The 26,274-nt window shown below is 44.3% G+C and overlaps 1 protein-coding gene across 1 annotated transcript in view; it reads left to right on the top strand.

The window, feature by feature from the left end:
* Window positions 1–350: 350 nt before the first annotated feature.
* RBM20 (RNA binding motif protein 20) overlaps window positions 351–26,274 on the top strand; it is a 183,019-nt gene continuing 157,095 nt past the window's right edge. The window contains exon 1 of the mRNA XM_036027277.1: window positions 351–974. Coding sequence (XP_035883170.1) covers window positions 817–974 — 158 coding nt within the window. The 5' untranslated portion in view covers window positions 351–816. The remainder of the gene's footprint in view (window positions 975–26,274) is intronic.

Below are 26,274 nucleotides of genomic sequence, written 5' to 3' on the forward strand. Positions count from 1 at the left end.
ACCACAGCGGCCCTACCGGCTGCTTCTGGGGACCCCTGAAATCAGCCGCTGGAACAGAGTTTGGAGAGCTCTCGGGCCTGGTCATTGAAGAGTCGGGGGTTACAAGTCCCACCAACCTGGGGCGGGGGGTGTCCGGGCTTTCCACTCGCGGGGTGGGACCTCGCGGCCAGGAGTGGCGCTGGCTGTGCGCCAGATGCCGAAAGGTGCCAAGCCCGGTGCACCTCGCATTCCCGAGGCGCGCGGACGCCCCGGACGCGCTCGGTCCGCCCCGCCTGGCAGCATCGCGCGAGGCCGCGCGCGCCGTCTCCGGGGCAGCCGGGAGAAGCGGGCCACCGGCAGAAGCGAGAGCTCAGTTGCCGGCGGCGGGCTGGCGTGCGTCTGGCCGCCTCACGCGGTTGCTCCGCGGTGCGGAGCGCCGGGCCTGGGACTCCGCGGGCGCACGGTTGCGGGTGGCGCTCGCCGCGCTGTCTCGGCTACCTGCGCCTGGGGTCGGCGGGCAGAACTTCCCGGACCACCTGGACTCCAAGCGAACCCCCGGGCCCCGAGCGGTTCTGGCCGGCCGGGAGACGCCCCCTAGCCCCCACCACAGAGTGGCCGTGTAGGACTAGCGGAGCGGCTGGAGGAAGAGGAGGCGGCGCCGCCGGGACAGCCTCTTCCCCGCCCCTCGCGTCTCCTCCCCGCGCCACCGGGAAGGACAAGGGGACTGGGCACTGGGACCCCGGCCAGTGAGCGCCCGTGCCCCGGGGCCGCCCCTCGTGCGCGCTCTCTTGCCGCGAGCCGGGGCAGCTCTCGCTTCACCCGGTGCCGGCCGCAGCCATGAGCCAGGACGCGGACCCTAGCGGCTCCGAGCAACCGGACAGAGATGCCCGTAGCGTGCCCGGTGCCCCGGCGCCCACAGCCCCGGGCCCGCGAGGGATGCAGCCGCCGCCGCCTCCGCCCCCGCCCCCAGCTGGTCTACCCCAGATCATCCAAAAGTAAGTGGAGGCAGCCGGGTGCGGGGTGCGCAGGGGGACACGCCCCGGGCTCCCCGTTCTGTGGCTCCATCTCCCCAGCCCTTGCTCAACTTTGCCCGGCCGCCGTGCGTTTGAAGTTTCCCTGCCCACTCTCCCGGTGGAGTCGGCGTCATTCTGCCTACTTGTGAGCTCGGGGACGGGGAAGCCCGGTTATTCGGGGGAAGTAATTTAGGTTTTCCTTATCCCTCTTTTCACGTCTTCAGGGATGTTGCTGGTTATTTTGGACTAAAGGAGCTCAAATTAGGGGGAAATGGGCCCGAGTCTGTATTTCATCTTTCTGGTCCCAAGAGGCCGCTGGAATGTATGGAGGGTGTACGTGAGTGTGCGCGCGCGCGTGTGAGGGTGTGTAAGTGAAAGGCCGCCCCCGAGAAATGGCTCTTGGTGGTACCCCTGAAGTCAACCAATGCCACAGGGTGAAAAGGGTGGTGAGCGTTTCTAAACAAACATGTTTTGCTTTGCCCCGTAAGACGTGTTTACACTTTTCAAGAAGGCCCTTGAGAGGAGTTCGCCGCCGCGCAAACGTTTTTCCCGTAAAGTTAGCATCTCGCCATTCCCGTGCGGCTTGGGTGTTGCGTTTTCCCAGCGCGTGAGTCGGCTGGGGTGGTCCACGGGCCCTTAGAAACCATTTCAGCCCAGCCGGGGTCACCAAAGTAAGGCGGTGACGTTGCGTTCCTTCTTCCGAGAGTTTGTTCGACAGTGTGAGGCCTAGAATGTTGGTTTGTTTGAAGGGTATTTGTTCTCCTAAGGGTTTCCCTTCAGCTTGTAGTGAAGTCCTCAAAACTAGTTTAAGTATAGCCCAGTGCGAAGGGTGAGTGCTCGGGCAAAACTGAGGACACTGGAGAAATACACACACGGACAGCAAAGTCGACCTTATGGAACACAGCAGACTTTCCCCCCAGCGCTGCTGCATGGATGCTGTGAGTTATATAAACGTAGTACAATGTAGTCAGATAAATAGCCAGTAATGGGATGTAAACAGAAGTAAATGGTGCTTAAATAGATGTTGTCATTAAGACTGATTTATATCATAGGAAGAATAGTGAAAATTCAAATTTGACATCAAAGAACGCTGGTCTATTTCAGAACAAAATGGATCCCTTTTTTGACTGGCAGAATGCAAAGCTCCATTTATGACAACTTTTTGCTTTAATTTATTTTTGTGTAGCTCTCAACTGCTAGCAACTTTCCAACTATGTGAAAATTAAACTGTTTTGTATTGTCATTCTGTTCCTCCTGTTTTGCTGATGACTTCAGCAAAGACTTACTAAATATAATGGACAGATTATGTACATCGTTGTTTAAAATTTCTCTTTGGATTTTAATATAAATATAAGCCAATAGAGAAAAAAATGTTTAACACGTAAAGTTCATTTTCTAAAAAAAATACCTAATTGACCAATCACTACTAATCGGGAAACACCTAGTGTACTTCTTGCCCGGCGGGTGTTCTGTGGCTTAAGATTAAGCGGCACGTGAAGTTTACTAAATTTGCTCTAGTATTGTAATCGCCCTGCATTTTTCTATCACTTACTTTAATTAGGAAAAAACTAGGAGTTTTATGTCCACAAAAAAAAAATCCTTGTAGGTGGGTGTCTGATTATGAAACGTTTGCCGTGTTGAAAATAAATGTCATTTTGTAGAAAATGGGTCATTTCAAGTGTACTTCAGTTACCTCATATAATACATAATTCATCCTGTAAGTGCATCCCCATTTTGAAAATTCCGCATCCGGGATATCTTACTTGTAAAAGATGAGACTGAGCTTTTCAAAGATGGCCCCCTCGACCAGCAGGACAGGATGGAGACCTCAAGAAGCGCCTGATAGCCCTGCCCCGTTTTGCATTAGTGACAGATGAGTGTAGGAGCCAGGTCCAGGGCCAGTGCATGTGCCCATGGGAGCTGATACTGTGTGCTTATCTTTCAAGGTATTTCTATATAAGGATGGCTTGGGGTTTGTGCTCCCCTGTGGCCAGTACCCACTGAAATTCTGCTGGAACCGGGCATGTAACATGGCAAATGTTTTTCAGGTCCACCTTTAATGCGCTGAAACTTGAGCATGTTATTTTGAAACTACGTTTGCACAATTTAATCCGAGCAACCATTTTTCGGTAGTTGTGAGGTGCTGTTTGCATCAGCCATCTTTGAGAAAATGTGGTGCGGAGGTTGCCTCCAGCCGCGAAATGAGCTGTCGGCCTCTTGATTTGGAAGTTTGTGAACTAGAGCTTGGGATGAAATTCTCTTGTGGTGGACTGAATAGGAAGTACACTTTATGGTGGAACTGGTAGTTTTCCTAGTTATTTTAGCGAGGTTTTTATGTAATTTATAAGAGGAGAAACCTGAATCTCTTTCACAATGGTTAAGATATCGATCTTCATATTGCATAGCGTTTAAAGATTGCAAGAATTTTTCCACATCTTAGTGTCTAGGTTTACTAACATTTTCATTCATAACGGCTTTCATTTGGGGTTAAGTTAATGACCTGGTAAAATAATTGTCATGATTATAGTAAAAACTAGTTATTGTTCACACACATGTCGTCATAAGAGAACTGCTATATAACACATTTACGTTGATAGACACATGAGGTGTGACGGTGCATAATGAGGCTGGTTTTGGTGTTTGTTTTATGGAAGCCAGTCTCGGTACGAACGAAGATTGCATGGCAAGTTAATTTCTGTGGAGTATTTTCGTTCTTCTCAGGGATATTTAGTGTTTTTTATTGTGTCCTTGGCTTTAGTCAAGAATTGTTCTTGACCTTTCTGTTCCTGTTAACCCCTGACTCCTGGCCAGTATTGGCATTACCTATAAAGACTATCAGCAATGCTGAGACACACATAACTCATATCTTGCAAGATCCTTGTTGTAAATGTGAACTCTCTAATTTGGCCACTGTGGAGGCATTATTGGATAAAATGTAAAGCATTATGTAAGCTGTTTGGGCAACACTTCTAGAGGAGATTTGGGATGAGTTTAGGAAATCAAAATAATTTGAGGACTTAAAATATATTCTCCATATTAGTGAAAGTAAGTCAACTTGGACTGGCGTGTTTTGGTGAATGCTTTTGTTCAGGATTTATCTTCGTAAACATTCACAGTACTTTATTTCCAGAAGTATTTTATGTTTTAATTTTGTGCTTTCAAATAAAATCTAATTCTTGATTTAGAAGAAGTTATTTATTAACCTTGGTGAACACCAGAAATCAAAACTTTCAGTTGTAAGGTTTAAAACTCTCTCCAGAAAGAAAACAGAGCCACTCAGTAGCATGTGAAATGTTGAAGACAGTTGTCAGATGCAGCTACTAAGTGTAGCACTAATCATGGTGAAAATGAGCCAGACAAGCACACACACCTCAGACGTGAACACACAGGTGATTTTCCAAAATTATTTGACTTGCAGCAAAATATATCTGGCTAATGCAGGACATTAGGTTGCGTATTTGGATATCGATAACTTAGTTATTCCCTTCCAGATTATTTTGATAAGCAGTGAGTAAAAATGATTTATAAAAGTTGAAAAAGTTTTGGGTTAGTATTTGATAGCTTACTGTCACCTGCATGTGTTTGTGACTTATGGGGATATAAATCCAGCTTTAATTTCTTGATTTTATAATCTTCTGCAAGGCGTTAGTTACGCTGGCGGGCTGTGTTTTGGCTGACTGTGTTTTCAGAGCGAAGTGCTACCCTCGATTCAGAATAGACAATGCTACAAGTATTCATTCTGATTGAAGATAATTTTTACAGACATTCTGCGCATTTGAAGATCTCCATGTAACTCTTAGGGAGTGTGATGTCCACCCACTCTGATGGACATGCTGACAATTACATCCAGAATTGGGAAGGAAATAAGAAATTTGCCAGAAGGGGCATTATCTCACTCATACTCAGTCCTTTCCTGAAAAAAGGATGGAATTTCTAACATCTGTGCCAGTTTCCAACATCAGTTTGAGCCCATTTTTAGGGGAAACAGGGATACAATTGTAGAAGGAATTTTGACAATTTTAAATACCATCTTAAACTGCACGTAAGACAAGCATTCAGCAGGAGAAAACATCTGAGAGGATTAAGTGGTTACCCAAAACAGGGAAGGAGAAAGGGTGGGCTCTTTTTTTTTTTTTTTTTTTTTTTTTATTATTCTGCAAAGTTTCTTTGCTTCTCTAGAAAGTCTTTTAAAGGTTTTTTTTTTTTTAAAGGAAATTTTGTTGAGGGTTTGTTGTGGTAAGTATTTTTAGATAGCAAGTGTAGCTATCGAGTTATGAGTTTTTCTGATATGTCCAAAGAGATCAGTATTATGAAATGTAGTACATTATTCCCATTAGTCATGGAAAATGACTACACATATGGTGTGCACAGGGCTGTTCTAATGCCAGCACTGTAGGGAAGGGAAGGGAGAAAAATGTTACCACCCATTTTATTCTTCTGTGCACTTATTCTTTTGCTGTCTCCTGAGCAGTTAAGTCAAATTAATAATTGTAAAAATCCAGATCTGTCTGTTGGAATGTGAACTCTGATACGTCAGGATCTCTTTGCCGTTCTTTATCATTACCAGGGGGACAAGAAACCCCACCAGGATTGACTCACAGTGAAATGATCCCACATTATCCAGTTTCTTTCTCTCTCTCCCTGCTTTATTTTTCTTGGGACTGTAGGGTTGTTTTTTTTTTGACTCCAGTTAAACTAATATTTCTTTTCTGCCCACAACAGCTAAGGCACAAGTAGACAAATCAATACAGCTTAATTGATAGCTGTGATAAACAAGAATCCACAGAATGTTGGGAACTGGGGTCTCATGAAGGGGCAGGATTAAAGTGGACTGAACTAAACGTGGAAAGCAAGAATGGAAGAAGCAGCCTGAGAGAGAGTTGGAGTTAAACCTCCAAAGAGAAATCCAGAGGCAGGGCTCCCTTCTCCTTTCATCGCCCGGTCCCCCTGCCAGACAAAAGCCTGAAGGGGTCTCCTGGGCCACAAAATCCCACTTAATCTGACTTTTATTTCCTGCCACAGTAATTATCTCGTTTCGGATGGTCTGACTGATAGGATTTTGTGTATTTTAACAGGGGAAGTTGCTGTGGAGCCACAGCTGGTGTGAGTGACTGGTAGCTGTGTTTAGAATACCGTGTTGAAAAGTTTTGCAGAAAGTAAAGTGATCTGTATTCCAGAGACCGAGCACAGACGGTAATTAGCGGCTTGTAGAAAGGTGTTCACGGCATTTCACTTTCTGGTTAATGAACCTGGTTGGATCTTGGTGATATGTGTGTTATCCTGGAAACCCGATACTGCTTGTTCCCACCCGTGAGAAGACTGGGAAATCCTGACTTTAATTAAATAGGCACATTTTTGAATCAGGAATGTGAATTTGGTTTCCAACACCACCAAGGGGGTGTTGGCGGTGGGGCTGATATTTTGCCTGGCTTGGTGGGTGGTCACTGTTTAAATTCCACCCAACTAAGGTTTCAGTCTTTGACATTTACAGACAGCAAGTTTGGGGACAAGTCATCGCTGCCAGCTGTTTGAGAAAGAGGTGGAAGGGAAGGACACTTGCATGCCCCCAGTGTTTTGTTTGTGTATTTTGGGTACGATGCACATTTCTATGAATATGATGCATATTCTAATATGATACCGTCTTTACAGCAGCAGAAGTTACAGCCAAGTTAACCGAGCCTCCTCTTTCCTATATTCCTGCTGGGTTTTATAAGACAAGTAAGTCCCTTTGGTGGCAACTTCTCCAACTCACTGACAGCACATCCGTCAGGGAGATAGTCCATAGTGCTTTGAATGCATTTTATGAGCAAAAAGGGAGCCATTGAGCAACTTCACGAGGAGGTGTTGATAACTTGTAGCTCAGTTTGCTGAATAAATCTTTCATGTGTTCAGAAACAAAAGGCGGAGGGCTGTGCATGTGTCAGGGAGTGGTTGTCACTCCATAAAGATAGTTTTCACGCCACTTTGCCCTTCTTTTAATGTGGGTATTTGCTCTAAGGATGGATGCACGCATGAGGCCCGCCGCTGCTGCCCTTTCTTTGCACCTGCTTTTTCTCCATCACAGTAAAGACCCAGCAGTTCCCAGTTGCCACTTCCCACTTCTAGCCCAAACCTGGAACCCTCCACTTGCTGCTGTCTGGACGCCTTAAATACTTTTCAGTCTTGCAGCTTGTCTGTAGACTCTCTCCCAGATTTGTTTTTGCTCTTACTCATTAGATCTGCCCTTAAACTTGACCCCCAGTGTCATGACACTGACGGAGTGGACGAGGTAGTATATATCTTCAAGTTGCTCATTTTGGTGCATTTAAAAAATGCGTTGCTGAGCCGAGTGATTTAGGATCTGCCTGGTGTTGTCAAGTGTAAAACGAGCATCTCTGCTCTAAATTAATTATTGAGTTTCTGACAAAAAGGGTCAGAGAGGAAGAGAAAACCCTGGATTGGGAGTGTGTGACCTGGACAAGCCAATTAACCTTCCTAATCCGGCCTCTCCAGGGATTGGGAATGATCGATGGCAGTTCCTTCCAAGAATAAAATTATGCGGCCCTCCAGGAACACTGCTGAGTGGTCATCCGTGTATTGTGGAACGCACCCCTGCTCCTGCTGTGCGTCTGATGGGACATATTCCACAGAGTTACCTTTTAGCCGTGGGTACACGCGCATGTTTGTGAGACTGAGCACGCGTGACAACAACAAGAACCACACAAAGAGAACTGACTGCTTTCTCCAACATTTGCAAAGTACATTTGAATCGGTGACATCATTTTATTTTTTCAGCGACATAATTTTAAATCAGAGAAGTAGACGCTGCCGTTGGTGAGAAAGAGGACGTTTTGCATTGTTTCCTAATCTCTAGAAAATGTTGAAAGTGAAAACAATTACTTTTGGAATGTTAATTATTGTCGAATGTCAAAGTGAATACTTGGGTTTACAGAAAGACTTCTGTTTTCAAGTCAGGAGACAGATCCAGTACTTTTCGTGTATCTAAATTGGATTGTGGTAAACACAGGCAGGTGGGAGTGTGTTCGGGGATGTCACTGTTTTTAAAGGCAAAAAACGTAAACCCAGGACCCCCGGCTCTTCTAGGAGCCTGACTGCGGCGCGGACCGGACTCCGAAAACCGTGACGCGCAGTCCGATGCCGCGTGGGCTGCAGAGACAGCCGCCTAGAGCTGGCGGCCGGAGAAACACTGTGTGAAGAGGTCATGGCTGCGCAAGAGCTGGGCCTCAGGTTTCTCTGTGGTATCCTTGAGTGGAGGAGACCACGTGTCGTTTCCAGAGCCTGCGCACGACCGGTCTCCTTGGGCCCTGCGTCTGCCTGGGCTAACAGGGTCACTGACTGTCTGGGTCCTGGAGAGCCTTTATTTGATTTTTAAAAGGTTTTTTTTTTTTTACCCTTCTGCATAAAAAGGGGAGATGGGTTGTGTGACCCAATTTTGTTTTATAGGTTTTATGTTATGTACATGAGAATATTTATTGTAGCATTGTCTAGAAGAGCAAAATTCGAAACCACCCAAATGTTTCTCAGTTGAGAAAATAAAATCATTTGAATGTATAACAGTGTGTACCATTCAACCATTAGAACACTACTGTTATCTTATATTGATTAATATGGAATATAAATCATAGAGTAATGTTAACTAAAAAAATCACAGCATGTTCACAGGGATCTCATGTTTTTAACAAGATGTGTATGGCCCTGGCTGGCATAGCTCAGTGGATTGAGCTTGGGCTGTGAACCAAAGCATTGCAGGTTCGATTCCCAGTAAGGGCACATGCGTAGGCCATGGCCCCCAGCAACCGCGCATTGATGTTTCTCTCTCACTCTCTCTTTTTCCCTCCCTTCCCTCTCTAAAAATAAATAAATAAAATCTTTAAAAAAAAGAATATGCTACATCTTAAAAAAAAAAGATGTGTATGATCCCTGCTGGTGTGGGTCAGTTGGTTGGAGCACGCTCGTCATACACTGAAGGGTCAGCAGTTTGATCCTCATCAGGGCGCATGCCTGGGTGGCGGGTTCGATCCCCTCTCAGGGCCTGTACTGTGAAACAGCCAATTGATGTTTCTCTCTCTCCCTTTCTTTCTCTCTAAAATCAATCAATAAAAAATTTTAAAAAGTACTTATGAGTACTTATATGCGTGCCTGCAAACCTGGAAAAACACGTCTAAACAACAAATATAGAGATGTTAGCAGTGGTTCTAACTCTAGGTGATGCAGTTATAGGGGTCTGTGTTTTTTTAATACTACTTGTTTTCATTAATGTATATCGCCTTTATAATCAGAAAGCTTTCCATTTTTTAGAACAAAAGTAGGAAGAGACATTTCATATCGGTATTGTGCTGTTTTAAGACTCAACTGTGTATTAATGTTTTAGAATTTAGACCTGGAAGTCATCTGAGAGCTGCGTTAGCCCCACCCTCCTGTTTTTCTTGGGAAGGCAAATGAGCATCACAGAAGCCAAATGAATTGTTCAAGGTCACACAGCAAGATAGTAGTCAGATTTGCACAGGATTCCTCATCTTTCTGTCTATTGAATTTTCTGCTAGGCTACCCTTTTGTCTGTCTGGAAATAGGGGAAAGTGAAATGGAGAGCATTCGTTTTTTTAAAAAAAGATTTTATTTACTTATTTTTATAGAGAAGGGAGAGAGCAAGAGAGGGAGGGAAACATCAGTGTGTGGTTGCCCCATGTGCGCCCCCTACTGGGGACCTGGCCCACCACCCAGGTATGTGCCTTGACTGGGAATCGAACTAGAGACATTTTGCTCTGCAGTCCAGCGCTCGATCCACTGAGCCACACCAGCCAGGGCGAGAACGTTCTTAAACTGACTCTTTATTCACTGGCTCTAGTCTGTTCAGCATCCTTGGGTAAGTTACCTCCTCTCCTTGTCCCCCACAGGTTGTTGTGCAGGTGGCAGTAGACTGGGTCTCCCCAGGGCACCTCATGCTCTGTTCCCTCCTGCCAAACAAGCTGAGCACCACATTCGGAACGCCCCACCCCCAACTGTTTGAAATGAACAGGCATAACCATAATTCTGTTATTGCATCTAAAGAAGTTAATCTTAAATATTTTTCTAATAAATACTAGACTTCTAACTTTTTCAGATTGTCATAAAAATGTCTCATATAGTTATTTAAAAAACCCCACCAAAACCCTGGTTTTGTGTTTGTTTGTGATGTCTCTTATTGTTTAGCAAGTATGCCTGCCTTTTTCTGTCCTTTATGACTGGAGATTCCAGGCCAGTTGTCTTGAAGAATGAACCACGGTCTGGATGTGCCTGCTGTTTCCTCATGACCAGATTCAGGTTAAGCATTTTGGCAGGAGTGAGCCACAGGTGACGCGTGTTCCACTCAGTTTGATCCTGTGGTTAATGTGGCCACCGCCCGGTCTCTCCATCATAATGGGACCTTTTTTCCTTGTGATTAGTAAGTTGTCTGTGGGACAGATCCTGTGCGACCCTCTGCATATCCTGTTTTCCAACGAACGTTCCCCTAGTGGTGTTATATTTTAGTTTGACCGTACTCTATAAAAGCCCCTTGGATGAAATATGTGGAACTGAAATGATAACCAAGTATCACTTTGGAATGCATAGGGTTTAAATCTGACAGCCTTGACCATATGTTCATCCTGTTCCAGCCTGTACATGCACCTGGAGCCTCTGGGTTTTTCTAGTCCTGACTCAGTAGGGATGTAGCTGATGGGCCAGCCACTTCCCACTTCCTCTGCAGCAGGCACTTCCTGTCTGTACAGAGTGAATGTAAATTCCTTTTCATGCTAGTGGCCGTGCGCGGGTGCTCATGTAATTTTTTGCTAGCTTACACGGTATTTTGGCATGTTGACTCTTTGCAAAAACCTTCTCTCTTCCTTTTCAAAATCACTATATGAAGCTGACTTTAAAAATGTCTGATGACTGGCCCTGGGTGAGCCTAAACTGGGTGAGTCCTGGAGCTGGTCTGTGACTACCAGTTTGTTCATGCTTTTTAGATTTAAGTTACATAGCTATTTTTGCCTCTTCCAGACTGGTACTTTTATTTTCATGCAGAAAATATGTGTGGGTGGGGAAGGTGGTGTGGAGTCGTGCAAAGAATCAGGAGCAGCCATGCTCTGTGTTCTAGGTTCGGTTTTGCCCCCACTGACCCCGAGCCTCAGTGTTCTCATCTGTAAAAGGGAACGATAATAGCCCTGGGCCGTGTAGCTCAGTTGGTGGGGCGTGGTCCCACAAAGCGCAGGGTCACTGGTTCAATTTCTGGTCGGGACACAGGCCTGGGTTGCGGGTTCGGTCCACAGTTGGGATACGTGAGAGAGGCAACTGATCAATGTTTCTCCCTTCCCCTCTCTCTAAAAATAAATAAATAAAGTTTAAAAAAGGGAGCAGTGATATAAAGTGAATGACAATTAACGTTCATTCAGTGTTTTCTGTGTGCCACCTACTTTCTAAGAACTTTATGTATGTCTAATTCATTTAATCCAACAATAATCCTGAGGTAAGGGCTGTTATTTCCCCCATTTCACACATGAGCACATCAAGTCACAAACTTATAAGGAACCTGCAAAGCTAAGAAATATAGTATTTATGAAGAACTGGTGGGTTGGGGCTGGGATGGGAGAATGTTATGTAAATTCAGGTGATTATATCATCTCTATGTAAATATCTGTGTCCTCAAAATAATTTCTAGAAAACCCATTGTTTACAAAAAATTATCGAAAACATTGCTGAAATAAATTTGAAAGTAGGTAAAATTTAATTTGAGGCAAACTAAGCATTCCAATTAAAACCATTTTTTGTCTCCCCTTTTTTTCCTTGTAATTTAAGTATGCCTTTCGGTTTAAAGTGAAATCCATATCCCAATTTAAATTCCACGAGCAAATCTGACTCTGGCGTTGATTCACTGTCTTGCTCTGCCTGTTATGCCTGTTAGGCAAGATCTGAATTGGATGCTCACGGAGAGTATATAAACACTTATAATCCTCTCAGCATGTGCTAAAATAATAACAGATATGATCGTTTGATTTGCAAAGCGAGCCTCTGCCAAGTTCTACCAGACCATTTCTGAACCAATTCAGAAAACCAGGAATCAACAGTGATTTAAAGTGTCCTAGGTTCCTATTAATAGCAAAAAGAATGCCTGACCTGAATCACGGCCACCACCAGCTTGCTCGGTCTCCACCAGACGTCCTTCTTCAGCGGCCTCCACGGACACTGTGTCCGGTGTTCCTTTGCTTTAAGAAGCCATGGCGTGTAAAAACTTGACTTGATAGAATCAGTAAGTCAGAAAAGGGTGGTTTGCTTTTGACCTGTGAAAGGGTTTACAGTCGTTTCTCAGTGTATTTCAAACAGAAATGTACTAAGTCTGAGAATTTAGAGGTCCGGTCATAATTTTTAAAATGTTTTTGTTTTTTCACAGAGGCGCAGTTAAAAGATACTCAGCTGCGAAAGCATCCAGCAAACAGTCAAGCTAGTAAATATGTTTACTACCCCCCAAAGTTTCTTAATGCCTTTTATAATTTATCCTTCTCTCTTTCTCTTAACTCCCTCCCCCTCGGGCATCTACTGATCTGCTATCACTGTAGACGAGTTAGCATTTTCTGGAATTTCATACAAATGGAATCACAGTATGTTCACCCTCCAGCCCCAGCCCACCGGCTTCTTTCAGCAAAATGATTTTTGGGGAAGTAATATTTTTAAAAAATTGGGATAGAACACATATAACATGACATTTACCATTTTAAATACTTTAAAGTGCAATTCAGCAGTATTAGGTACACTCACGATGTTGTGCAACCATCACCCCTATCTAGTTCCGGAACATTTGCATCACCCTGCCCCCGTGAAGCAGTGTCCCCCATTCCCTCCTCCCCTCTGGCCCCTGGCAACCACGAATCTGATTTTTGTCTCCGAGGATTTGTCTGGACGTTTCATATACGTGGACTCATACAACACGTGGCCTTTTGCATCAGGCTCCCTTTCACTTAGCATAATGTCTTCACAGTTTATTGATGCCTTAGCATATATCAGTACTTCCTTCCTTTTTATTGCTGAATAATATTCTATCATATGGATAGGCCACATTTCGTTTATCCATTCATCTGGGAATGGATTTGGGTTATTTCTAATTTTGACTGTTGTGAATAGTGCTGCTCTGACCATTTGTGTATACGTTTTTGCTTGAACATCTGTTTTCTGTACTTTACTCTGTACTTAGAGTAAAATTGCTGAGTCATGTGGTAACTATGCTTAATTTATTGAGGGAATAAACTGAACTATTTTCCAAAGTGGCTGCACCATTTTACATTCCTACCAGCAATGAATGAAGGTTCCAGTTGCTCCACAGCTTGCCAGCTCTTGCAGTTTTCCTTTGTTTCTAGTGATGGCCATCCTCGCTGGTGTAATGTGGCATCTCTTTGTGGGTTTGATTTGTATTTCCCTAATGGCTAAATGCCGCTGGGCATCTTTTCATGTATTTGCTGGCCGTTTGTAATCTTCTCTGGAAAACATCTATTCAGATTCTTTGTCCATTTTTTAATTGAATTGTTTGTCCTTTTGTTTTGAAATTGTCAGAATTCTTTTTTAATATGTTTTAAACATTTTTAGTGCTTTTAAAAAAGATTTTATTTATTTATTTTTAGAGAGGGAAGGGAGGGAGGTAGAGAGAGAGAGAGAAACATCAATGTGCGGTTGCTGGGGGTCATGGCCTGCAACCCAGGCATGTACCCTGACTGGGAATTGAACCTGAGACACTTTGGTTCACAGCCCGCACTCAATCCACTGAGCTACACCAGCCAGGGATGAAATTGTTAAAATTCTTGATAAATTGTAGATATTAGAACCTTATCCAATACATGATTTCCAAATATTTTCTCTCATTCTCTGGGATTTCTTTCAGTATAATGAGTTTAAGGTTCCTCTGTTTTTTTTTGTTTGTGTGTATCAGATGTTTGGTCCTTTTCTTGTTGAGCGGTATTCCATCTTATGGATATGCCATAAACTGTTTATCCATTCACCTGCTGTTTTAGGCTGCTTCCATTTTTTTTGTCTATCATAAATAAAGCTGGCATAAACACCCCTTTATAAGGTTTCTTTTCTTTTAAAGATTTTATTTATTTATTTGCAGACAGGGGAAGGGTAGGAGAAAAAGAGGGAGAGAAACATTAATGTACAGTTGCCTCTCACGCATCGCCCACTGAGGACCTGGCCCACAACCCAGGCACGTGCCCTGACTGGGAGTCGAACCCACAACCCCCTTGTTAGCAGGCTGGCACTCAGTACACTGAGCTATACCAGCCAGGGCCCTTTATAAGTTTTTATAGGGACATACCTTTTAGTTTTCATGGATAAATGTGTAGGCCAATGATAACCTTTTAGGAACATGATGTTGTATGTGTGAGAATCATTTTTGGGGTAAAAATACCTTTGAATTTGTATTAATTGTGTCTTTGAACAGAGACTGTTTACATGACCCTTCAAAGCATTGAGGAAATGGCATGCTTTTTTCTTTTTCCATGTTAGTTTTCAGGGTTAGCCACGCATTAGCTTAGTTTGTTTTCTTCTCCTATGGATGAGTCTTCCTTCAAAGTTTTCACGTGACAAATTATTATTACGGTGGACGCTGGGACACACAGGGAATGAGACAACACAGCCGCAGAGTTTGAAGCTGGAAGAAACCCTAGAGATCATCTAATTCAATTCCCTTGTTTCATGGAAAAGGAAGCCAGGTCTCGAAGGAAGACCAGATTTACCGAAGGCCACTCAGCTTTAGGGAAGCTGAGTGAGCAGGGGAAACGTACGAGCTTGGGAGTGTCATTGCACGTCTCCCAGCGAGGAGGCGTCCACAGGCGCCACAGGGCAGGGGCGAGAGAACAGCCCCGTGTCCCTGCTGTTCATTCAGTGCTGTGGAGTTCACAGGGCGCTTTTCCCCTCCCGGGTTATCCCATTTAATCCTCCAACAACCCTGTGAAGTAGGTAGGGATTAAGGAACCACTAGCAAGCAGGTCAGGGTCCCCTAGCCAATGACCGAAGGGCCCGGGCTTAGGACCTGGCCTCCTGACCCGGTCCAGCTGGTGCTCCTCCCTTCAGTGCCCACGGCCACTGCCTCCCTTCAGGCCCTGTCCTTTCCCCCTGCCCCCAGCAGGGCCTGTGCTCACATCTCTCTTTCGTCCACACCAGCACAGCCTTCATCTTGTCATCGCACGCTTAAGGCCTTGCTGGAGCTTCTCGTTGCCTGTAGGTTGAGACGGAGACTGTCTAGGAGCCCTTCCGGATGTGCCCCCCCTGTATCTGTCCAGTCCCGTCCTCCTGCTCTCCCTACTGCACCCCTGCGCTCTCCCCAACTAGAATCTTTCATCTGTATTAATTCTGCCTAGACTTCCCCTCTTTTAGGGAGCTTTCCCTGACCCCCTGCAGGAAGGGGAGTTGGGTGCCCCTTTCCTGTAATGCCCTGTGGCCCCCACTGTAGCATTTATCCCACATTTACCTCTTACTGGTCTCCCCTAAAGACTCCGGGAAGCCCTTGTGGGTAGGGCTGGTGTCTCTCATCTTCATGTCCTCAGCACCCGGCAGGGTCCCTGTGCATAGTTTGTTGAATACATGAGACAATGAGCAATTTAACCACAACCTGACTTGACCTGACTTTGTGATGAGATAACCACTCGGGTGGTCTCATGGAGGAGAATTGATGTGAGACCAGACCTGGGCTTTCTCCAGCTTAGGTTTTATTCGGCCTGCCTGTCTGAAAGGGCTAGAGAGACACACATACCCTGCCCTTATGTTTGGGGGGTAGTATAAGTGGGGTCACAGACCCAGGAAGTAAGGAGACTCATGTCTGGTCTGGGCTGCACCTGCAGACCACTGTGGGAGCAGAGGTAAGGCACGTAGTTTCTCAGGTCCCACGTTTGTTAAACGGGGTCAGGGTATGGGCTTGCTCTAGAATGTGGGGTTTGTTATGACAATCGAGAACACACAGGAACATGCGTCAATAGGAATAAAGTGCTGACACATATTTGTCATAATGTAACCTGACTTTTGTCTCAGTCATCTCCAGCCAGGAACCCAAGTGAGCAAATCCCAGGCAAATTCAGCAAATTCTTCAGTGGGATGCAATCCAAGTAGGAGAAAGGGTGGAAATGACTACTTGGAGCACCCCTTAAACCTTGTTGCATCAAAACATTCAACAACAGAAATTTCTGGATTATGAAAATCATTTTTAAGTCCTAAGTGAACTCTCTGTTTATTTCAAGCAATTTCCAAAAGAACACAACTCAAGGCAACTGGGATACTTTAGTATTACCTTGACATTTGCAATAATGACAGTTTAACTGTGGCAACGATAACGACAGTTGACCTGTGGCAGTTGCAAAAAGGGATTGCCCAGAAAATAAGATAATACCTATGCTTTCTGAATGAGACCTACTCCAACCACCTTATTTAAATTGCATCCTGCGCCCTCCTGTCCGACCCCCCTTACCTCGCTCTCTTCTCCTCCTAGCACTCCTCATCTTCTAACAGTTGATGTAATTCACTTATCTTACTCACTGTATTTTTATTGTCTGTGATAGCTCCTGCCACCATGTCTGTGCGACATAAGCTGTCCAGGAGCAGGGGAGTTTTATTCAGTGATTTCCTCTCCCAGCACCTAAGAATAATTCCTGGCACCTAGAAGCAGCTCACTAAATATTTGTGGAAGGACTAGATGAACTGTTCATAAAAAGCTTGGGCATTGTTACACGGCATTTGTTTCTTCTCGGAGCCCACCTAGCATGTGAACTATATGCGGTCTGAGCTTTGTGTGATTCAGGAAACTGACATGAATGTGCAAGATATTCGATCATAGCCCTTGTTCCTGTGCGATTCTTATGCGGAGAAGAGGGTGCAGGCCTGGACTGCTCCCACCGGGCCCAGGCATCAATGACTCAGTGCTCTTATTGCGGCCTGGTGCTGGCAGCGGTGGCCAGTCTAGTTGGAGTCTCTTTGGCAGACATCTGAGCTCTTCATTTGGCGGGGTCTCGATGCTGGGTGAAGAGCGGGAAGGGCTAGGGCTCATGCAGTCCATTGAAATCGAGGCCCGAAAGACTGGGACAATCATATGCCTAGCAACAGGGGATTCGTGAATAAATTCAGCTACATTCTCCCATACTATGAGGATTATCTCTGTGTGCTTTTATGGAGAGATCCCAAGGATATGGGGGAAAAAACAGGGTGTAACAAAAGTGTATACATTGGGTTGGCCAAAAAGTTTGGTTTTGCCGTAAGGCGGCACTAGTGGCGCTTAGTTGTCTTTAACTTCATTTGAAACGATTTTGCTAGATTGTATTGTGTTGTCTGTCATATCAGCATGCAATTAAAAAAATGTATCAAAATTGGTGAATTTTTGTGTAGCCATTTTAGTATTGAAGATGGAAGAAAATAAGCAACATTTTTGATATATTATGCTTTATTATTTCAAGAAAGGTAAAGATGCAACTGAAATGCAAAAAGAGATTTGTGCAATGTGTGGAAAAGGTGCTGTGACTGAACACATCAAAAGTGATTTGCGAAGTTTCGTGTTGGAGATTTCTCCATGGTTGTATTGACCAGTTGAAGCCGATAATGATCAAATCAAGACATTAATTGAGAACAATCAATGTTATGTCATGAGGGAGATAGCTGACATACTCAAAATATCCAAATCAATAAAATGAAAAATGGTGAAAATGAAAAACGTGCCCTTTATTTTACAGAAATAACTAAATAAACTTTTTGGTCACCCCAATGGTTGCTATCTTTCCCATCAGAAAAGGGGAGTATAGGAATATGTATTTGTCTTAGTTGCATAAAAATACTGGAAGAACAAACTAAAAGAAAATCCAATAAAATGATTACCTATGAGCGCAGATGGAGAAGAGGGTTGAGTGGTAGAAGGATGAGGTGAGACCTATGTTACAGCAGGTGGTGGCAGGTGGAGGAGGAGGCTCCGGGAATTGAGGCTCCGGGAGTGAAGGCTCTAGCTGTCTGAGGAGGTCATTCTGAGTTGTTTAGAAATCTAAGCCTAGGGGCCTGGAGGTGGGAGGAGAGGAGAGTGCTCTAGGTAGAAATGCCTTTTCAGAGACGATGAGAAAGACCATGGTCCACTGGGACCTCCTTGACTTGAGTGTGGTTTTGATGAAAAGGGCTGATGTGGGATGGGATAGCTGGGGAATGGTGAGAGCTGAGGCTGTAACATAAGGCAGGTCGCTGGTGACACAGAGCCATGCCTCTCAAGGTTAGGAGTTTGGATGTTATCTTTGGAGTAGCCATTTGTAAGCAGGGGTCTGATGTAACGAGACTGGTGTTTTGGAAGATTACATGGGTATTGGAGAAGAGAGGACAATGGGCAGAGCTGCATGTGTGCGTGGGTTTGCACCTAGAGGTGTCGATGTCCATAAGGAGGCCCCTGCACGTGGGTGATGAACATCTGTAACGAGGAGGCACCGCAGCACGACAGTTAAAGGTAGGTATTGGGGTCGGAAAGCCTGCGTTTGCATCCCAGTCCCCTGCTTGCTCACTAGCTGTGTAGCCTTGGACAAGTTACTTAACCTCAGTGTGTGCCCTTTGCTTCAGCTGTAAAATAGGGTGTCTACCTTATAGTGTTATTGTGAGGAGTAAATGAGATCATGTATGTAAAAGCCCATTAAATGTTACCTACTTGTATTAAGGTGGTGGCAGTGGTGATGGAGGGGAGAGGCCAGACCTGAGAGATGTTGGAAGTAGGGGTGACCGGGAAGAACCAACGAAGTCTGCGCGCTGCCTAAGCTCCGATGCTGGGACCATACCATGGGGAAAGGGAAGCTCAAGGGATGCTCTTCAGTGATATGGGTGTGGGCAGGAGCCAGCGCTCAGTCTCCGTCAGATCTGTGACTTGTTAAAAGGATGAAAAGGGGATGAGGAGAGGAGAAAGCACCAAGAAGCAACCCCCCACAACTTTGATTTTCCAAATCAGGAAATCACGTGTAGTTCACAAAGACTCAAACTGACCTATGACATTTTCAATCTGAATATTTAATACTGTGCCTAACTTTCTGGTCGGGGGTAAAGGCATTTCCTTGAGCACATCACTGCTCATTCCCTCCAAAATTTCCTTTGTCCAAATGTAGAGATTTGAATTAGTTCTCATTAAAATCCCTTTCATAGATTTTTAATTAAGGCCCCTGGGATTTGAGGTACCTTTTTTTTTTAAAAAAATTGAAGTCAAGTCAGCACAGAAAACAGATCACCTCATGGTGGAATATAAAAATGGTACCACCTCTGTGGAGGGGAATATGGAAATACCTAGCAAAGTTACATGTGTGTTATTTTTTTTTTACCAATCTTTTAAATGAGATCTACCTCAAAGATACACAGGCAAAAATAAGAAAGGACACATATAAGGCTCTCCGTGGTGGCATTATTTGTAACAGCAAAAGACTGGAGGCAACCCAAATGCCCTTCAGTAGTTGGGACATTTATACAATGGGATTCTGTGTAGCTATAAAAAAGAAGGAGGTGATAGCCACAGTATATTGGTATGGGAAAAAAGCAGGGTGCAAAAAAAATTGATGGCATGTTTTCTTTTATCTGAGAAATACCTATGTATTTGCTTATAATTAAAAGAAGTGGAAGAGCAAACCAATAAAAATGTTAACCTATACAGGGAAATGGATGGTTGGGTTGGGATAGAAGCAAGATTTTTCTTAATGTATTTTGTTGTATACTTGACTTTGGAACACTGTAAATGCTTTTCTGAACTATAAACTATTTACTTTTAAAAATGTATTTTATTTATTTATTTATTTTTAGAGAGAGGGGAAGGAAGGGAGAAAGAGAGAGAGAGAAACATCAATGTGTGTGGTTGTCTTTCACGTGCGCCGATTGGAGACCTGGCTGGCAACCCAGGCATGTGCCCTGACTGGGGGTCGAACTGGCAACCCCGTGGTTTGCAGGCTGGCACTCAATCCATTGAGCCACACCAGCCAAGGCTAAACAAAATTTAATTAAAATAGAAAAAAAAACCCCAAATCAAGAGCAAAATAAAACACATTTTTTGTATCAAGTTGGTACAAAACCACAGTTTAACCACATAGAAAATAATTTCAGATAACTTTAAAACACAGTAATTTGATTATATATCTATAGTGGAATTTATCCTAAGGTCAAAACAAATTCCAAATAAGTCTGAAGCTGTTTTCAGTAATATTGTTAGTGATAATGTTGGTATTACTATTTTGAATCAATTATATTTATGTATATATAGGTAATTATTTTTAAATAATCAGAAACCAATATTTTTAGTACATAAAACAATTTTATAATCAAAGGTGTTCAATGAAAATCCTGTAATTCTAAATTTGAGTTGGAAATGCAGCATAAACTCCTGATGGATTTTCTGTTTAGCAACTGAAAAAGTATTTCTTAACTTTATCTACTAAAAAGCCTAGAACTAATGACTAGCAGCAGTGGCAAGCACGGTAATGTCCAGATTGCGGGCTCTACATACAACGTCTCACTAATAGGAAGTTAGAGTCCTCAGGAAGACGCTGGTTCCAGGTCTGGAACAGAAAATGTTCAAATTGAGTTGGAATATTTTGTATCCGGAAGTGAAGACGCTATCAGAGGCCACTCGTGTCTTGTTGGAAGGACTCAGAAGCCAAGGTGAAGCCCCGCCTCCATGTCCAGATATGGAACAATTTAAGCTTTAAAAGAATAACTATCGTGGATTGTTATACATTAAATACACCACAATGTACAAAAACCCTGAGTTAAAAATTCAGTGCCCCCCCCCCCCTCGTAGATGCTGGGGGACCAACTCATTTTGAAAACTGGTCAAGGGAGGAAAAGATTTATCAGACATTTATTTTGTCTTTTCTTATTGGTTACTTTAGAGTAATTGTTGATGAGGAAAAGTTCTTTTTTTATAGAAGAATTCCATCTAGCAAATGCAGAGGGAGTTATGGCATTGGAATATCACCCACACTGCATGCCCCAGTGGAATAATGAATGTAGACAATATGGTTATTAAATGGCTGCTAAAACGTTAACTGGAGCTGATGGGAGACTCAGTAATGGGTGGATCAGACTGATGACTGTCAAAGCCACTAATCAACCTTCATGTCACAGAAAAGAAAGACTCTAGGTATCACGTGTCTATTGAGGTGATGCAGTGGAAGTACACAGCACTATCAGAAATAGAACTGGAATCTTTGCCAGGCTCGACGACTAGGTACCAGTTTATAGAGAATGCAGGGGAAAGAGGAACATGTCAAGACAGCACCATGGAGATAAAAATCAACCAACTGGAATGTGGGACATTTTTCTGGCTGGAAGACCTGGTTTCTTCGACAAATAAATTGTAAGAATAAAAACAGCAAGAGGAGTAATCTATAGACTGAAAGACACTGAAAACACTTAGCAGCAAAATGCAGTCTATAATTCTTGTTTGGATCCTAGCTAAAACAAACAAAATAATAAAGAAAATATGAGGTTAGGTAAGACTTCAGAACACTCTCGATATTGAGGCTAAAGAATTATAGAATTAGCCCCGACTGGTGTGGCCCAGTGGGTTGGACGTTGCATGCAAACTGGAGGGTCACCTGTTTGATTCCCAGTCAGGGCACATGCCTGGGGTGGGGGCCAGGTTCCTGGGTGGAGGCGTGCGGGAGGCAACTGAGTGATGTTTCTCTTCTTCTTTTTCTCCCTTCCTTCCCCTCTCTCTAAAAGTAAGCAAATAAAATCTTAAAAGAGAAAAAGAATTATAGAATTAGCCCTTACTGGTATGGTTCAGTCCGTTGCGAGTCGTTCTGCAGGCAAAAGCACGCTGGTTCAATGCCTGGTCAGGGGTCAGGGCACATGCCCCCCTATCAGACACATCAGAAAGATGAGTTGGTAATGGGTTTGTCCCCTCTTGGGGTAAGTACGAGAGGCACTTAAATGATGTTTCTTTCTCACATTGACGTTTCTCACCCTCTCTTTCTCCCTCCTATCCCCTCTCTCTAAAAATAAATAAAATCTTTTTAAAAATTATATAATTATTTATTCATATATTTCTTTATTTATGTGATATTGATACTGTGATTTTGTTAACATTTAAAAAGTTACTCTGTTTTAGAGCTATACACTGAAGTATTTATAGATAACATGATGTTCCTGAAATTGGGCTTCAAAATAATAGTGTGGAGGGTGAGGATAGGCATCGGGTACAAGCTGGGTGATGGGTGCATGGGACCTCATTATACTGTTCTCTCTGCTTCTGTACAGTTAGGAAATGTCCGTAATAAAAGTAAAAAAAGTAAAACCCACCAGCTCAGCCAGTGGTCAGCCCAGATTTCATCTATCTCTGAACTTAACTTGGGGCTGTGGCGTGTACTCTTGAGGTCACCTGGGTAGAATTAGAAGGGGTAGGATGCCAGCTCACATCTGTTTGGCCCCAAAGCTCATGGTCTTTCCACTTGACTCTGTAGACTTTATGTCCCTCAGTGGCTCAGACTATTGCAGGGTAGTTTAGATTTTGGGGTTATAGGGTTTCATAAGCAGCTGTCTTGTAAACATGGGAAAGTGGGGGCAAAAGCAAACCAAGAACCAAAGATCAGAACCCAAACATCAGAGTTGGTGTTCTTTGAGAGTGGGAAAGTTGCCCAAGTGAAAGGCAAGAAGGTGGAAAGACTGCATACCTCCCACCTCGACCTGGTTGGGCTTTGCCTGTTGCATCACCCTGGGCTTTGGACCGAGCGAGGACTGGGTTAAAGCAGCATGACCTGGCATTTACCAGCTAAATGACCTTATGTTCTGTGCTCTGCTTTCTTCAGCCATCCTCATCTGGTTGTTGGGAGGATTTCATGAGCTCGTGAGGCCTCAGATGAGTATTTAGAAGAGAAAGCAGAAGCACGGTTTACCAGGTTCCTAAGAATCCCAGAGCTGGGCTGGGGATTGTGTGTTTGGAAGCGCTTTGTGACCTGGGCACCCGCTCCCGCCCCGAGCCATAGCGTGTCCTCCAGCACTTTCTCCAGGACCCGGGAGGAAGTCTTGCCTGAGTTTTGGAATTCCTATTCTGCCCGGGTGACAAGGCTCAGCACGCTGAGGGCAATCATTTTTCCACCTGGCCACATTTTATTGTGTGTCATGTGGCCTGATATCCAAGGGCAGCCGGAGAAGATCCTTCTTAGGCGGGTCCATAGAAAAGTCCAGCCGGCGAGCTGGAGGCCAACTTGAACTTCACCGTCTTTGAGACTGAGAGGCAAAGGTGAAATTGTTCGTCCTTTCTGAAGGAAGCACCGCATTTTCTCTCCCTTCTACCCTGTTTACCTCTCACAGCCGTAACCCGCTTCCTTTCCCCCAACTAAACATCATAACACACGGAGTTCCATCCTGCAGTCTGGATCTTTCTTCTCCTGAGCTCTTTAAGGGTTCCTAGCCAATGCCCTTGGTTGAGCCACTTGGTCACCTGGGAAGTGTCCAGGAGCCATACCTTGGGGCCTTTGATCACTGGGTGTCTGGCTCGCTTTCCCCCGCTGCATGTGACTGTGACCCACCCACTTGCCAGGGCTTGGGTGTGAGGGAGCCTCTGGCCCGGGGCAGCGCCACCACAGGAGCCCTGATTTACAGACTGTCCATATTTAACCGAGGCTACAGCACTTTTATTAATAGAACATGCTGCATTTCCTTTTTATAAAAATATGAAGATCACTGCACTCAGGAAAATGCCTGGTGACTTTCTGTCTTTAGTGCCTGTTCATCACCAGGCTAAAATTAAAAGTGAAGTCAGCCCCTTCTTGAGTCTATTTTTAACCGAGTTTAGCATATGAATGTGAACGTGAAGTCTTTCTTTAGATCTCCCTTAACTCAATTACTTACTTATGCCAATCATCCCACAGCCTGGAATTCTGAGCTGGAATTCTGGGTCTACCGAGAGTGGGTGGCCCACGAAACAGTTAGGGACCACTAGCCATATTCCCTGCTCCCTGGGTTTGTGTCTCCACCCATCCCAGCTTCCCTTTCTCTGGAAGGTTAAGGTGGAGCTTGTTATTAAATTGAAGAAAAAAAAAAGACAAAAGGAGAAAAACCAACCACCCAACCAAACGACCAATCAACACACCTATGGCCATTCCTTGGCACTTAGGAATCAAGGAGCCTCTGACTGGTGCACATTTTCTAGGGGCTGCAGTTTAGAAGCAGCCACTTGGGTGGACGGGGAGAGCTGGGGAGACTTTGTCATTCAGGCAGAAAGTACAAATGGCCCCTGCATACCATTGAGACTCGGGACAACAGGTGGAGGGAGGGAGAGGGAAAAAACGTAACGAGCGTCATTCCTGTCCAGAGGGCCCGCGATGAGTGATGAGAGTGTTAGGGAAAACTTTCAGAAACCCTCTTAAATTCCCTCTTTGAAATCTTTTTAATGTCTCAGCCCTTTGAGGCCTGTGAAGAGAGGGGAGGGCAGAGGGCAGAGTTGATCCTAAATCTTAAGATTCTTGGGCCTAAAGTTTCACTTGAAGGCACGGAATGACAAAGTCTGTTTTTTTGAACAACTTCTGAGGGTGTGTTCCCTGTGGACATTTTTTGAGTAAAACATTTTTTTTTTTAAAGCCTAAACAGGCCCTTGTCCTGGCCCTTGTTTCGGTGGCTTTGAAAAGTGATTTTCAAAAGGTATTTTATGTGAATTATATTCAGCTCATGTCCTGAGCTCCTTGAAGGCAATGCCACTTTTAAGCAGAGAAAAAAAACTTCCTTCTTTTTTTTTTCTTTTGGTATGGCAGCAAAGCCACCATTGAGGATAGCAGAAGATTAATTCCAAATGCTAGTTATTTTTCCTAATCCACTGATGGTAAGATTGTTTATAGCTGGAGAACTTTGAAAATGTTTATAGATAGAGTCTGAGAGGGGAGCATGGGGAAGGGGGTGTGTGTGTGGCAAGGTGGTCATTGGACTTTCTGGGACTAGGAATGATATCTAAACAATAAGCTCTTTCCATATACATATTATTTGCATTTTTTGTTAAAAGCAATCAAAATGAGGTATGATGTGGTTACAGGCCACTGCCCCCTGTCTGAAAAAGCTCTTGTGGGTTTTTGCCTGCAGTTCAACAAACCACTTATGTGCTTTAATGATTTATTTTATTCTACTTTTTATTTTTAGAGAGAGGGGAAGGGAGGGAGAAAGACAGGGAGAGAAGCATCAGTGTGTGGTTGCCTCTTTCATGCCCCCCACCGAGGGCCTGGCCTACAACCCAGGTATGTGCCCTGACTGGGAATCGAACCAGTGACCCTTTGGTTTGCAGACCAGCACTCAAGCCACTCAGCCACACCATCCAGGGTTTTAATGATTTTTCTCAGTAACAGTTTGGATTTAATTACTTCGCTTATAGGTTCAGAACATGGTTTTCAGTTCTGAAAACAGGGCACCCTCACTGGGTTGCAGAAGTTCTGAGGGACTGCCTGTCCCAGCGAGACTGGTATTTCTGGCTGTGTCCAGTGAGTCAAGCAAGGTGGGGGGGGGGGGGGTGGTCCGTGTTGCTGTTCTCCCTGAGCACTCTTCCTGAAAGATGCCTGGGACTGTGTGAATGGACAGAGCCCCAATAGTTCGGGTTGTGAATTCCAAATGCCATGCCATTTCTTTGAACCATTTGATTTCATCCTACTCAGTTGTTCAGATATTTTTGTCTTGGTTTTCACCTTGATTCGGTTTTATTCCGTAGTGAGTCTAAGGATTCATGACTTTGAAACCTTTTAGTTTCACCTTGTGGGGTAGCTCCTGCTCAAGAGAACCTTTTTGTCTTGTTTTTCTTCCTTACCTCAACTGGACCCCTTACGGAAGTCTAAGGATTTCCCATCTTGGAGTTTCAGGGTGAATCTGAGAAATGGATGTCTCTTAGGGACTGTTGGGTGGCACCTGGCACAGATAGACAGGTGAGGAAGTGACGAATATGGCGCATCCTTAAATTGTCTTTTGAGGTGAGATGTGAGCCTAAATTTCTCATGACTGGGCCGTGTGAAAAGTCTCTTGCTTCTTCTGTTACGATTGGTAGGATGGAGGTTAGGCCTGGAGTCCCCATTGTTTCTCTCAGCTGGCGGCTGGTGCGAACTCCAGCTGCTGGCAGGATCCTCCTCCTTCCCCCGCAAATGGGAGTCTGGCTCAGAAAACATTGAAATACACTGTTGGAGGTTTCCTTCTCTTGAAAATACGGCTTATTCTCCTAAACCCTTTAAGATGTACTTTCCTTTCTCCAGGTTTTATAATAGCTACACTGTTATAAAACATAAAGGGACATTTTTGAAAGCAAAAGATAATTACCAATAATCTCTTAAAATTT

The sequence above is a fragment of the Phyllostomus discolor genome, chromosome 5 (genome assembly GCF_004126475.2).
Source record: "Phyllostomus discolor isolate MPI-MPIP mPhyDis1 chromosome 5, mPhyDis1.pri.v3, whole genome shotgun sequence".
Lineage (NCBI taxonomy): Eukaryota > Metazoa > Chordata > Mammalia > Chiroptera > Phyllostomidae > Phyllostomus > Phyllostomus discolor.